This window comes from Procambarus clarkii, chromosome 32, assembly GCF_040958095.1.
Source record: "Procambarus clarkii isolate CNS0578487 chromosome 32, FALCON_Pclarkii_2.0, whole genome shotgun sequence".
In the NCBI taxonomy this organism is placed as follows: Eukaryota; Metazoa; Arthropoda; class Malacostraca; order Decapoda; family Cambaridae; genus Procambarus; species Procambarus clarkii.
The window spans coordinates 29540605-29553314 of NC_091181.1; the positions used below are offsets into that span (position 1 = coordinate 29540605).

Genomic DNA, 12710 nt, shown 5'->3' on the forward strand with positions numbered 1-12710 from the left:
GCATACCTCATAATATTAACACAATGGTTTAATTAGTACAGAAGGTGTAAGGAGTATAGGGACTGTAGTAATTGCCGTGGTGTAGTGAGTAAAGGGTAATGTAATGAATACAGGCTACGGTACTTCAGTACGTACAGGTTGGTATAATGAGCACAAGCTGGCTGGAGTGGTACAATTTTGAGCGTCTTACTAACCAAAGTAAGACGCTCAATTTTGAGCATCTTACCTAAACTTGACTAACCAAACAAAGCACACTTCAGGAGACTATCAGGCTGCCAAGAGTGTACATATTATTAAGCAATTCACATGATGCTTATTGGCAAATTCAGAAGCATCCAGAGTTATGGTATTTCCTGGAGTTCTGTGTAGAGAATACTTCATACCCTTTTCAGGTTCTACAATTCAGATTGTGCCAGCAATAAGTCTTGCCTGTAGGCAAGCCTGTAAGTCAGATTCTCTTTCCAGGATACATTATTTTTTCAAAAATTTCTGACTTACAAGTCAGTAGTTACAAGAATAAAGATACTTTTCAAACTTTTAGACAATTAGTTAGCTTTATTTGTAATTATGGGCATTGCCATCACAGGTGATGACATTAGAATCAATGGCCTCAATGTTAGAGAGAGAAATGTATCTATGTCTGGCTAGACAGGTACTGTAGTTTTAACAGTTTGTGGTTATCCTTGTTAAGTTATATGCAGATAGATTGACATCAAACACTGAACACCCACCAAATGACTTTTAGGGCATCTGAAGATGACAACGGTGTCGATTCCACCCGATGGACAAGTGCTGCAAATTTCTTGGCTTTTTCTAGATCACGTAACTTGCAAGAGTCACTAAAGAGCCACCTGAAAAACACCAATGATTAGCTTTTCTTCCACCTTACTCTTATTCTGATGAAGAATGCATCTTTACTTCTCATTTGACGATAGGCAACACTACTTTTAGTTAACAACATATAAATGATTATCAGAACATAAAATTCATTAGAAATGTTCAGAAAATACAAAAGGATAATGAAAGTCCAAACAATTATTTGACAATTCTACATAAATCAGTCTCTCTTGTGATCTACAAAAAAGAACCTTACCAACTTACAAGCAGAGACTAGAGTAAATCTTGGAAGGAACAAGAATTTCCCTCAGCTAGCAAATGATAAATGAAAAATTCAAGAGGGAAAACCTAAAAAGGTCAGTGTATTAAATAAGGACAAAAACTGACAAAGCAAATTTAATAAAAAACAGATCAAATAAAAGGATCAAGTGAGATTGAACTGTAAGTAAAACCTACAAAATGAACTACCAGTTTGAAAGTTGACTTTACTTCACATTCAATACAGGGTGTCTCAATAAAATGCATACACACTGAAATGTTGGAGTCATGTTCATTCAATACCAATGGATCAACATTAGCTCCAGCTAATGTTACTCCAGCATTTGCTTGCTGGGCTGGATGACTGCAAATAAATGTCATGCAAATTAACCCAGGTTAAATTTAATCAGCATTAGTTAGCAATGAACTACGTATAACATCTGAATTATGTACAAGTAATTGTTTTCAATTTCATAACTGAATTACATTTTTCCATGAAAAAGAAAAGAAATGAAGAATTAGCAGTAATCAAAAGTGTGTATATATTTTTTTAAGACACCGGTAGTTATTCCATAAGTGAGAGAACAAAAACAGTGCAGAAATAAGGATATCACACGACATGGAAAATAATGATGAAAGAATACAGGACAGGGAAGAGCTCTTATGGCACCAGAATAGGATACAGGTGGTGGAGTGACTATGAATGATTATTTATCTTTGCCAATATACATGACCTAAAAAAATGATAAAACACAAATTTATTTCACATCTACCTAGTAGATGGAAATGTAACTTTAGTAGCATTCACAGAAATCAAACATTGAATATAATAAAATACCTCTTTCTGCTGCCCAATTCAATAGCTCCTGATGCTACAACCTGGTCAAGGTACATCTTTTGTCTCTTTTCTAGGGAGTACATTTGGAGATAGTTTATCCCAATAGTTTAGGTGCTTTATGGTGGTTATTTGTGCCATGTATGTTTTCTATATTCCTTCTATTTCAGCAATCTCTCATACTCTGAAGTTTGGAATGAGTATTGAGCAGTACTCGAGGAAGGTCAGCACAATTGATTTGAACAGTACAAGCACTGTGATGGGGATCCTTGGATTTGAAGGTTCTCCTAATTCATCCTATCCTTTCTCTAGCTGACACTATATTTACTTGGTTATGCTCCCTAAATATTAGGTCATCAGACTTCACTATTCCCAGATCCTTTGCATGTTGCTTTGCTACTAGGGGCAAATTTGATTGTTTTGTACCTTTGTATTTTTAAGGTCCTCATTTGTCCTCATTTAAGGTCCTCCTTAGGACTAGGTACCAAGTACCTGGTCTTTATCACTGTTAATCATCATATTTTTTCTGTTGCCCATTCAAAAACCTTGTTATTATCAGCTTGTAGTTTTTCAATGTCTTCTACCTAAGTAATTTTCATACTGATTGTTATGTCATCTGCAAAGGATGACATGAAGCTGTGATTTGTATTTTTGTCTATATCTGATGTGAGGATAAGGAAAAGGAGCAGTGCTAGGACTGTGCCCTGTGGAACAGAGCTTTACACTGTGCTTGGACTCAAATTTTATTTGATTGACTGTTACTCTTTGCATTCTGTTTGGCAGAAAATTTAATATCCATCACCCTACTGTACCTGTTATTCTTATTGACCTCATTAAGGGCTGTCACTCCATCTTATCTTGAGGTTATCTTGAGATGATTTCGGGGCTTTTTAGTGTCCCCGCGGCCCGGTCCTCGACCAGGCCTCCACCCCCAGGAAGCAGCCCGTGACAGCTGACTAACACCCAGGTACCTATTTTCCTGCTAGGTAACAGGGGCATAGGGTGAAAGAAACTTTGCCCAATGTTTCTCGACGGCGCCTGGGATCGAACCCAGGACCACAGGATCACAAGTCCAGCGTGCTGTCCTCTCGGCCGACCGGCTCCCCTTGGTCACATTTATCAAATGGCTTTGCAAAGTCTGTGTATACCACATCTGCATACTGTTTTTCTTTTAAAGCATCAGTAATTTTGTCACAGTGGTCAATAAGCTACGAAAGTCATGATCTTCCTGCTCTAAAACCATGTTGACCTGGGTTGTGGAAATTATTTGTCCCCACAAAACAGATCTGATCCTTCATCACACTCAAAACCTTTTATTGTGTGGGACATTAGTGTGACTGGTGTATAATTCTTAGCCAATGCTTTGCTCCCTCCCTTATGTAGGGAAGCTTTATCAGTTGATTTAAGCACTTCTGGTATCTTCCCAGTGTCCAAACTCTTCTTCCACAGTACACAGTGCTTATGCTACTGGTACATTGAATTCCACAATTCTGGACCCAGGGCTGAATGAATGCCGAGCACGTTGTCAATTTCTCTTTCAAAATCTAGAGTTCATGTTGATATCAGTTGTATTTTCAGGGGCTTGGATATCACGCATAAAGAAGCTATCTAGATCTTTCACTTTCATGCTGTTTATTGGGGTGCTAAACATGTCCTCATACTGCTTTTTCAGAATTTCACTGATTTCTTTGTCATCCTCTGTACATGAACCTTCCCTTTTAAGTATGTACAGTATAGGTCCAATACTGATGGAGTTTTTTTATTTCAATTTCCCAAATGTGATGTAAAAGCAAGAGTTGCTATGAGCAACAGCAGAAAGATGTAGCAGTAAGGAAAAAATACTTGAATTATACAAGGAAAAATAATGGTAAAAAACAGTGACAACTCTATATATACAAATTTACCTTATAATAATGATATACAAACATAATAATCTGCCTTATAAACATAATAACGATATACAAACCTTATATAACCTGTAACATAAGCAGACAGGAAAGGTGCAACACTCTTTGTCGTGGCAAGTTCTTCAATTCGTTTAATAATGAACAATTTATCTTCCAGGGCCATTATTACATCATCACTTAGGGTGTCAATCTTCTGGTGGTGTGTCAAAGCTAACAAGCAGAGAATGCACTGCTCCCTTAATGATTCTGGTGGATCATTTTGCTGCAGAGAAAAAGAGTTATGTTGCTTAGTATCTACAGACAATTTAAGAATTACATTTTTGCTGATAAATCCGATTCATATGAATATGTTCATGTAAATGCTACACAATCACATTAGTCAAGTAATTAACATTTATACTTCACTCATATCACCCCTAAAATTTTGCCTTTCTTGAGTGTAAATCAGTCCTGCCACCCTGTGGTGGCTGGTTTGGTCAGGCTAGCAAACAAACCATTGTGAAGCCTCACTTGGGGTTCGCTTGTGATGTCAAGAGAATACAGTAGGGCCTGGAATCTTCATGGATGTACTATGTTCCTAGTACCACATAAAAGGAGACATTGGAAAAGATCCCAATGGTGCCAGTCCCCAATGTCATCTTTTATGACTTCATGAATTCTGTATGTGACATAGTGGAGTCTGGCCTTCAAGAGAAACTAAGTGTCCATTGTTTTAAAATATCTTACAATTTTTTTTTTTAAATAAAATTATTGATTGGAAATTAATTGGCATCACATCATTTTGGTCACTAATGAGAATCATTTCTTTACAAAATGGCAGCAAAAGAAAAGCAAAGAATTACTTGATAAGTAATTTTAGGTTACCTAAGAATGGTACCACATCATTTATTTCTTTGCTTGCCTCATAGCTTCAAACACCCTTCTCACACTTACCAAGAGATCATGATATTTTATCCCATGGCGATTATTATTCATGAATAATAATTGCTATATTAACTCACCTGAATCATTTTCTTGAAAATATTGTCAAGGAAATCTTGAGAGAGTTTTGCCTTGACAGATAACTGAGCAGTTATAAAGTACATTCCAGCCACCATTTCACCTTGTGAGGCCAAGCATTTTGGCAACAATGTTGCAATATATGATAAGTGTTCTTCCTTCACCTGAAAAAAATATAGCACATTAAACATTGACCAATAGTCATCACCTTCTATATTCTGCTACATGATATTGGCCCAAGTATGGCTTATATTTATCACATTTACATTTGAGGGAAACTCTAATAAGAATCAATATTACAGTAATACCATTTTGCAATTAGCATAACTATAAAATCAATTCTCCCCGAGGGCTTCACCATTCTTTTTTCTGATTATCTTTTCTAAAATTTTGCAGGGATCACATTAGTGACACTAGTCCTAAGTTTACACAATAAATAATGGAGTTCAAATAAATGTTCAAAAAACTCATACTGGTGTTGCATGATAGGCTGCTTAACATTTGTAACTATTCAGTATAAAGAACATGATTTAAGGGAAAAGTGGCTCAAAGAAGTTGTACAACTTCCAGATGCAAGATTAAACTTGATTAGATCCTTAACAAACTCTAGTTACAAACGAATGTTAAATATTAAATAAGCAAGCCTCGAGAGTTAGTCGAGTGATGTGTAAACAACCAACCCAGCTAAGACAGTGTTGCTTGCAGGCACATGTCATGGTGGGGATGACAAGGCATGATAAATGAGGATAGAATAAATATAAATAAAAACACATCAAGGAAGAAATTTAAATATTAAACACAAAAAAATTCTGAGGAAAGTTTTCAAAACTTTGGAGAAAGCCTAAGATTCAGATGAATTTTCTATAAATTTCCTGTATGTTATGCATAGAACATACAGCTTGTATACATTCAAATAACACAGTTTTCCAAACTTTAAAATCCAGTCTTGCCTGAGTAGATACATTATAAAATAAATACCAGTTACAAATTGCAATAGGTTTGCTCCATGAATTTTTTTTTTTTTAAGAGTTCATAATAAAGTTCATAAAAATAATATGAACTCCTTTTACACATACCTCATCAAGCAGACACAGTCCCCCAACCACGGTTGTAACGTAAAAAGAAATGGCAATTTTTAGGTTTCCTTCACTCTTGTGCACCTGGGGAGAAGAGAAATACAAGCTCAGGATCACACTTAATGACTCATTATATTAATGCTTTCTTAAATTTACTGAAGCAATTTCAAAATATTGAAGAGCACTTCTTACTAAGTCTAGTATATCATTAAGATGTTTATAATTTGTAAGCATTATTATTAAATAATTAAAGTGATGGTATGATAAGCCAATATAAAGACTGGTCAACAGTCTTTCTAACCAGCCTATAATGAAGGAAAAAAGTCTAAATTGATAAATAATAATGATTGCATATAGTACAGTATTTGAGAAATCAAGATAAGACATGTTTTGTATAAACAACCTATTTTTAGCCCATCAAAAATTGTATTAGGTGTTTCGTAAGAGTTACCTGGTTTGTGAAATGACATATTACCTTGAGCATGTTAATTAAATATTCTGCCAGGAATCCCCTGAAGCCTTGATTGTGGTTCCAACGAGTAAACACAGTCTGCTTAGGTATTGGTCGGCCTTTCTTCTGGGCTCCTCTTAGCCAATGCCATTCACTTGTTTTATCGTGAACATCGATGATTTGAAGAATTCGTATAAACAATGCAGACTCATAGTAGGGAAATATGCACATTAAGAGAGTCTTTTTATTCATATCATTTATCATAAATCTGTTGAAAGAACAGTACAAAATAAGATTAAATAATTTTCAATAAAGAGAAGCCTTGTGTTTATATTAAAAAATAATTCACTTTAAATAAATAAATGACCAAAATATATTAGTACTGTACCAAACAGAAAAAGTATTAACAAAAATTGGCTTCAAATTCAAGTACGTACAGTAATGTAATCACTTTTTCATATTATCTACTGTTTGGTAGATAATAGCTACTCTTATATATAGATAATAGCTAAATTACTCTTTATCTATCAATCAGTGATACACCACATACATTTATAATCAAGTTATAATATAGTACAAGTTCCATATGAGAGCTTTAGGCAACCTGGAAGACAACAAACGTGGTGCCCATGTACAAGAAAGGGGACAGATATGAGGGCCTTAAACTTTCGACTTGTGTTACTAACACAGGTCGTAATCACGTGTAAAATACCTGTACTGGAAAAGATAATAAAAAGGAAAGTGAACCATTCAGTGAGGACTAACTTTGTAGCTGAGAGACAGTGTGGATGCTAAGCAGAAAAAGGCATGCTTGATGAACCTGACCAACTTCTGTGACTTGTTATAAAAAAATAAAAAAAAAAAAAGGCTAGTGGTAACTTGGTTTAGATCTTAATCCAATACATTTCATGGCTTATGTAAATGACCTCCTGTTAAGTCATTCAATAATTAACTGTTTGCTTTCCAAGCATTGTTCAGTAAATTATAATTTTCCAAACCTTTCTTAGAGAAATCGAGTTCTATGATTCACTATTGTGGGTAATTCTATCGCAGTAATGGGTTGATCTAACTATTCCTGTGCTCCCTACCCCCTTTAAAGGAGGGCAAGTTGGATTTTGGAATGGTGGTTGCCTCCAGAAAATAGAGATAATCACAGGATTATCTTGTCAAGCACAAGACGAAGCTGGACAAAGTTCAGAGGTATTACACCAGGCTAGTCACAGAACTACGAGTCATGAGTTATGAGGAAAGGTTGAGTGAACTGCACCTCACATCGCTGGAAGACAGAAGATATCGGGCAGACAAGATCAGCACATACAAAATTCTCAGGGAAATTGACAGGTTAGACAAGGATGGATTAACATGGGTGGTACCAGAAAAACTAATGCTGAAGAGCAATAGATCAGGAAGATCAAAATTACTGGCTTTTTAAATTCTCCAGAAGGGTGAACAATAAATTTAGAAAATTTATAAATTTACTGTAAAAAACTTAATCCAGTGAACTTGCCTGTAAACCAGCCATTCAAGTGCCTTCAGAGCAGACTGTTTCTCCAAGTATGGAGACAACAGAAGAAGAAACTTTTCAATTGATCTGTCGAGCAATTTGTTGGCAGACTTGTCCTCCACTGCACGTTGCATATCCTTGCTTGTCTTACCAAACAAAGAGTTTTGAAACTCCCGGAAGTCACTGTTAATCTCAACCAGATCTTCAAAGCCACTCCTACCTGTAAATTATATTAAAACATGATTTGTGTGAATTATATCAACACCACACATACAAATGCATGTACAAATTTAAACCAATTACAAATCAATAATACATACAGTACTAGCTCGAGGTATATGTCACTGTTCAAGTGACTTAAGCCTCATCTGCACTATATGCTACCTCCACAACCATCTTTATTACACACAACCATCATCAATGACACTTTACTATATCTTTCTCACTGCAAATATCTTCACACCCAACCCATCTCTCCCCACACATACCCTCCCCTCATATCCCTAAAAACATCCCACCCCCTCTCTCCCCCTATGTACTCTGTACACTCTCCCCATCTCCACCTCAAACACACCCTTAATGTTTCTCACCCCCACATGTACATTGTACACCCTCCCCATATCCACACACACACACATCCTCCCTTGTCTTCCCTCATCATTGTAACCATTTTCACTACACACAACCTTCACTACCCAGACACCACCGAGTACCCCATTAATCTACTGTATAGATTCTAGAAGTTCCCAATACTTGATCATGCAGAAAGTAATAAGCTGAATTAATCTGAGGATGGTATTTAGCAAGATTGTAAGATGGCATTAAAGGGGGGGGCATGAGGCTGACCCCTCCACTCTGACCCCCCCCCCCCTCTTCAACCACAGGTACCCATGCAAAGATTGGTGAGGTTAGTCCCGAGTGTATAGCCACCAACCACAACCACACAGATAAACAGACACCCCTTCTTGTATAGTAATTCCCAAATGGAAAGATTTTAAAATCTTTCCATTTGTTTATTAATATAAACAGTTGAAGCATGAATGAACACCAAGGCAGACTTGTGCCAGCTAGTTGGGCATGCATATCAATAACATAACCCTAGTTATTAAACGATTTGGCGGGTCGTATTCTGGGGAAAATTAGGATAAGGACGTGCCTGAAACGCTATGAGTGCTAGTGGCTTTACAAGAATGTAAGAACACTTGTATACATAAATAAATAATTAAAGGGCCCATGTATTATCATTAAATTGCATTAATCACATTTTGAAATAGACTGCTGATTATTCATTATTTTTGGGGAAGATATTGTTAAATAAAGTTAGGAAACATATAATATGGAAATTATCAAATTTAAATCCTGCTGCCATAAGCACATAATACATACAAGGCATGAGACTAGCAAAGTATGTCAAAAATTTTAACTAGAATAAAAAATTAGTTAATACACCTTCATTCTTTATATACTAAATGTATTGATATCCACCACTGTGCTACATAATGCTATTAGACGGTATTTTGGGGGAAGTAATATTTTGAAGCCAGATATGAGTTACATTGAGGTAATGTTAAGGTTATGGATAGGTTATGGTTAGATTATGGTTAGGTAAAGGTTAGGCTCAGATGAGGCTAAGGACAGGCTAAGGATAGGTTAATGTTGGGTTAAGGATAGGTTAATGTTAGGTAGATTAAGGTTAGGTAAGTTCTGACCCTGAGAAAAAAAAAGGAAAGAAAATTATTTCATGGTATTACAGTATTTACAGTCTCTGGTGTGTCTAATGCCATGAACTCATAGCCTTGTACAAAACAAACTTTGAAACTGTTTAGTTCATATTTCGCAATTCCTCCAATATCATCATGACTGTTACCCCACTCCTAATGTTTGGATTTTGATTTTTCACATGCAATTTACTCCTAATAAATTTATACAACTGCCTAGGTTCAATCCTGTATTTGTCCACTATTACACTTTCTACAATCCTTTCTTCCTCCTTTCCCAGTCATCCCCCCACCAATTATTAAAATGTTTCTACAATCAGTGGGATACATAGCCCAATAACAATAAGAATTTTCTATGCACCACCATACATGTCTTGAAAGTTTTAAGTTGATACAATAAGCAGTTCTCCAGATATCATGCAGACCTCAAATTTTAAAACAAAACTTAACTTTACAAAATTGTAATATATCACTACAGGAATTATTTAAAATAATACCTTGCAGTGATAAATTATCCTTTGGAAACTATAAGGTATCCTTACTGGGATACCTAATAAATACTGTAGTACCTGCACGGAACTTCACTCAACTTACCAATATCATAATAAATATCCCGGCCATATTTAGCAGCTTCCGATGGATCAAAGAGAATAGATCTTCGTAACCTTTTTTCATCCAAGAGAGTTGTTTGTGGAGCTGCTAACTTCTTTAATTGTGCTTCTAGTGAGGTTGTCATTGTTGTGTATGATGCTTTCCCTAAAGAAATATAGAACAGTAATTATATCATTGTCAATGGGAAGCTTCAAAATACAGTACAGTATTTACATTACAAGGCTCATTGCAATTAATGAAAATTTAAACAGGTACAATTTTTATTGATTATAGTTAGGATTCCAAACAATAAACACGAGTACATCCAACACCAAGCATACATGCATTTTCTGACATTTATTAAGCCAAGTTCTTTACACAAAAAAATCAGTGCTAGCAGGCGGTTTTAGTTAATAGAAAACAAAACAAATCTGCTATGAATTTCTATATGGATTACTACATTACTACAGTATATGGATTTCACTGTGGCCACTTCAAAACCAGGATATGAACTCCCAAAATTTTATTTTTAAAAGTGATTCAGTAACAAAATCAGTTCATGTTTTAGAAGACTCCATCTCACTGACGTCTGAATTATGGAGAGAGCACAGTACAGTACTGTACAGTATATGCAAACCACATCCAAAAAATGAAGGACATGTGATAAGGCATTAAAATATAGCTGCAGTGCAAACACACAAAAACTTGAGTACTGTATAGGTGTACTGTATCTCACTCATGAAAACATGAACACTCAGCATTAGGAGCTACTACCGAACATTTTGGTGACCAAGTACAGAACAATACAATATCACTCAAGTTGTGCCACATAAGTAGAGTATATAAATGTTACAAGTAATTAACTTTCGTTTGCTAAATAAGAATGTACCAAGACGGTAGCCCCACAATTTGTCACTGCGGACAGGACGTCTGTAATTAGGCTTGGATCGAGGACTTCCTCCCCCCACCCTAGGTATAAGTAGCAACCCACCCCAGGATGCAACCCCCACCAACACCTGCCTAACTCCTGGCTGCCTATCTACTCAGAATGTTAGGTGTACAGAGGCTTCAGATACAGTACCTAAATAACAAGGTGATAAAAGAAACGTTTAGCCCTAGGATTTCCAATTCAATAATATAATACAAAAATAAATTAAGCAAATACTGATAAGACACATCACAATCTTGCCCAGAATGCTGTGCGTATTAGTGGCTGTAGGTATAGTATATACTAGCTCTATCTAGATTGATTGATTGATAAAGATTAAGCCACCCAAAAGGTGGCACGGGCATAAATAGCCCGTAAGTGGTGGCCCTTTTGAGCCATTACTAGTATCAAGAGCTGATACTGGAGATCTGTGGAGGCGCGACTGCACCCTGCGTGACGGGAGATGTCTCCCGGACCAAATGGTCTCTATCTAGAAATCTAACAATCTGTTTGTAACTCATCTTGTATGTGTGTATTTTTACCTGAATAAACATTTATTTATGTGTGCGGTGCAGCCACACACTAAGGGCTGAGGTACTCAACACCTCACCGTAATAAGTTTAACGCCTTTCGGGCGAAATATCTAAAAAGAATTGAATGTAATAATATTTCAGTGATAACCCACCTTGCTCATCAGTAAGTCCCAATGGTCCCAGACTACTCTACTTCACCAGAGTAGAGACCATCAGGCTCACACAGGCGACACGTGCGGCGGACACTACACACTTGTCACACACCACGGATCACACACACATACTTTTACTATTTCGGACACAAAATATATGTTCCGTATATATATAATTGCTCAAAATATATAACTTAAAACCACAATATAAAGCTATTAACAGATAAAATCCTCTACTTAACCGGATATAGTTATTAAATGAGGTTCAGTGATGTGATGAACATAATCCGGGTTTAGTGAGAACGGCGTAAACACTACACAATATCAGAGTTGCCAGATCCTAAGTGCTTAAAGTAGCGAGCTGACTGTCTAAAAGTAGCAAATTTGTTATAAGAGTAGCCCAATTTTTTTATTAGTGATTGATACGATTTTCAAACTAATATATTTTAATACATAGAGTATACTACACGATTTTAATGATTATATTAATATTATCTCTGCAAAAATGTGATAATAGGATAGCTTACCAATATTAACATTTTACCTGTTAACATTTCTCAATTTTGCCAGAAATTACCTACTTAAAATTATCTGTTAGATTAAGGACCTGCCCGAAACGCTATGCGTGTTAGTGGCTTTACAAGAATGTAAAAATATCAATTCTATGTACTCTCATAAACCCAATGTACCTTCTTGTATATATATATAAATAAAATCAATATAAATAAATAAATATTTGCTGTATGATGCATAATGGGTGTGGAGGCCTTCCACGTCTTCAAAGTTGAAGATTATCAAGATCTTCGTCTGCATCCACAACCTCGTTCTAGTATATTGCAGACTCATATTTAAGCATTGACATGAGGGGGTTTAAATGATGAGCACCAAGTTCCCTTTTCTTCAAAATATGTTTTGTTTCTC

At 35.9% G+C, this 12710-nt stretch overlaps 1 protein-coding gene across 1 annotated transcript in view; it reads right to left on the bottom strand.

The window, feature by feature from the left end:
• l(2)k09022 (HEAT repeat containing 1 homolog l(2)k09022) overlaps positions 1–12048 on the bottom strand; it is a 58078-nt gene extending 46030 nt beyond the window's left edge. Inside the window, exons 1-8 of the mRNA XM_045744223.2 lie at positions 11790–12048; positions 10180–10341; positions 7871–8087; positions 6388–6631; positions 5913–5996; positions 4839–5000; positions 3897–4099; positions 732–851 (exon numbers count right to left, since the gene is read on the bottom strand). Coding sequence (XP_045600179.2) covers positions 732–851; positions 3897–4099; positions 4839–5000; positions 5913–5996; positions 6388–6631; positions 7871–8087; positions 10180–10321 — 1172 coding nt within the window. The 5' untranslated portion in view covers positions 10322–10341; positions 11790–12048. The remainder of the gene's footprint in view (positions 1–731; positions 852–3896; positions 4100–4838; positions 5001–5912; positions 5997–6387; positions 6632–7870; positions 8088–10179; positions 10342–11789) is intronic.
• Between the last annotated feature and the right edge of the window lie 662 nt (positions 12049–12710).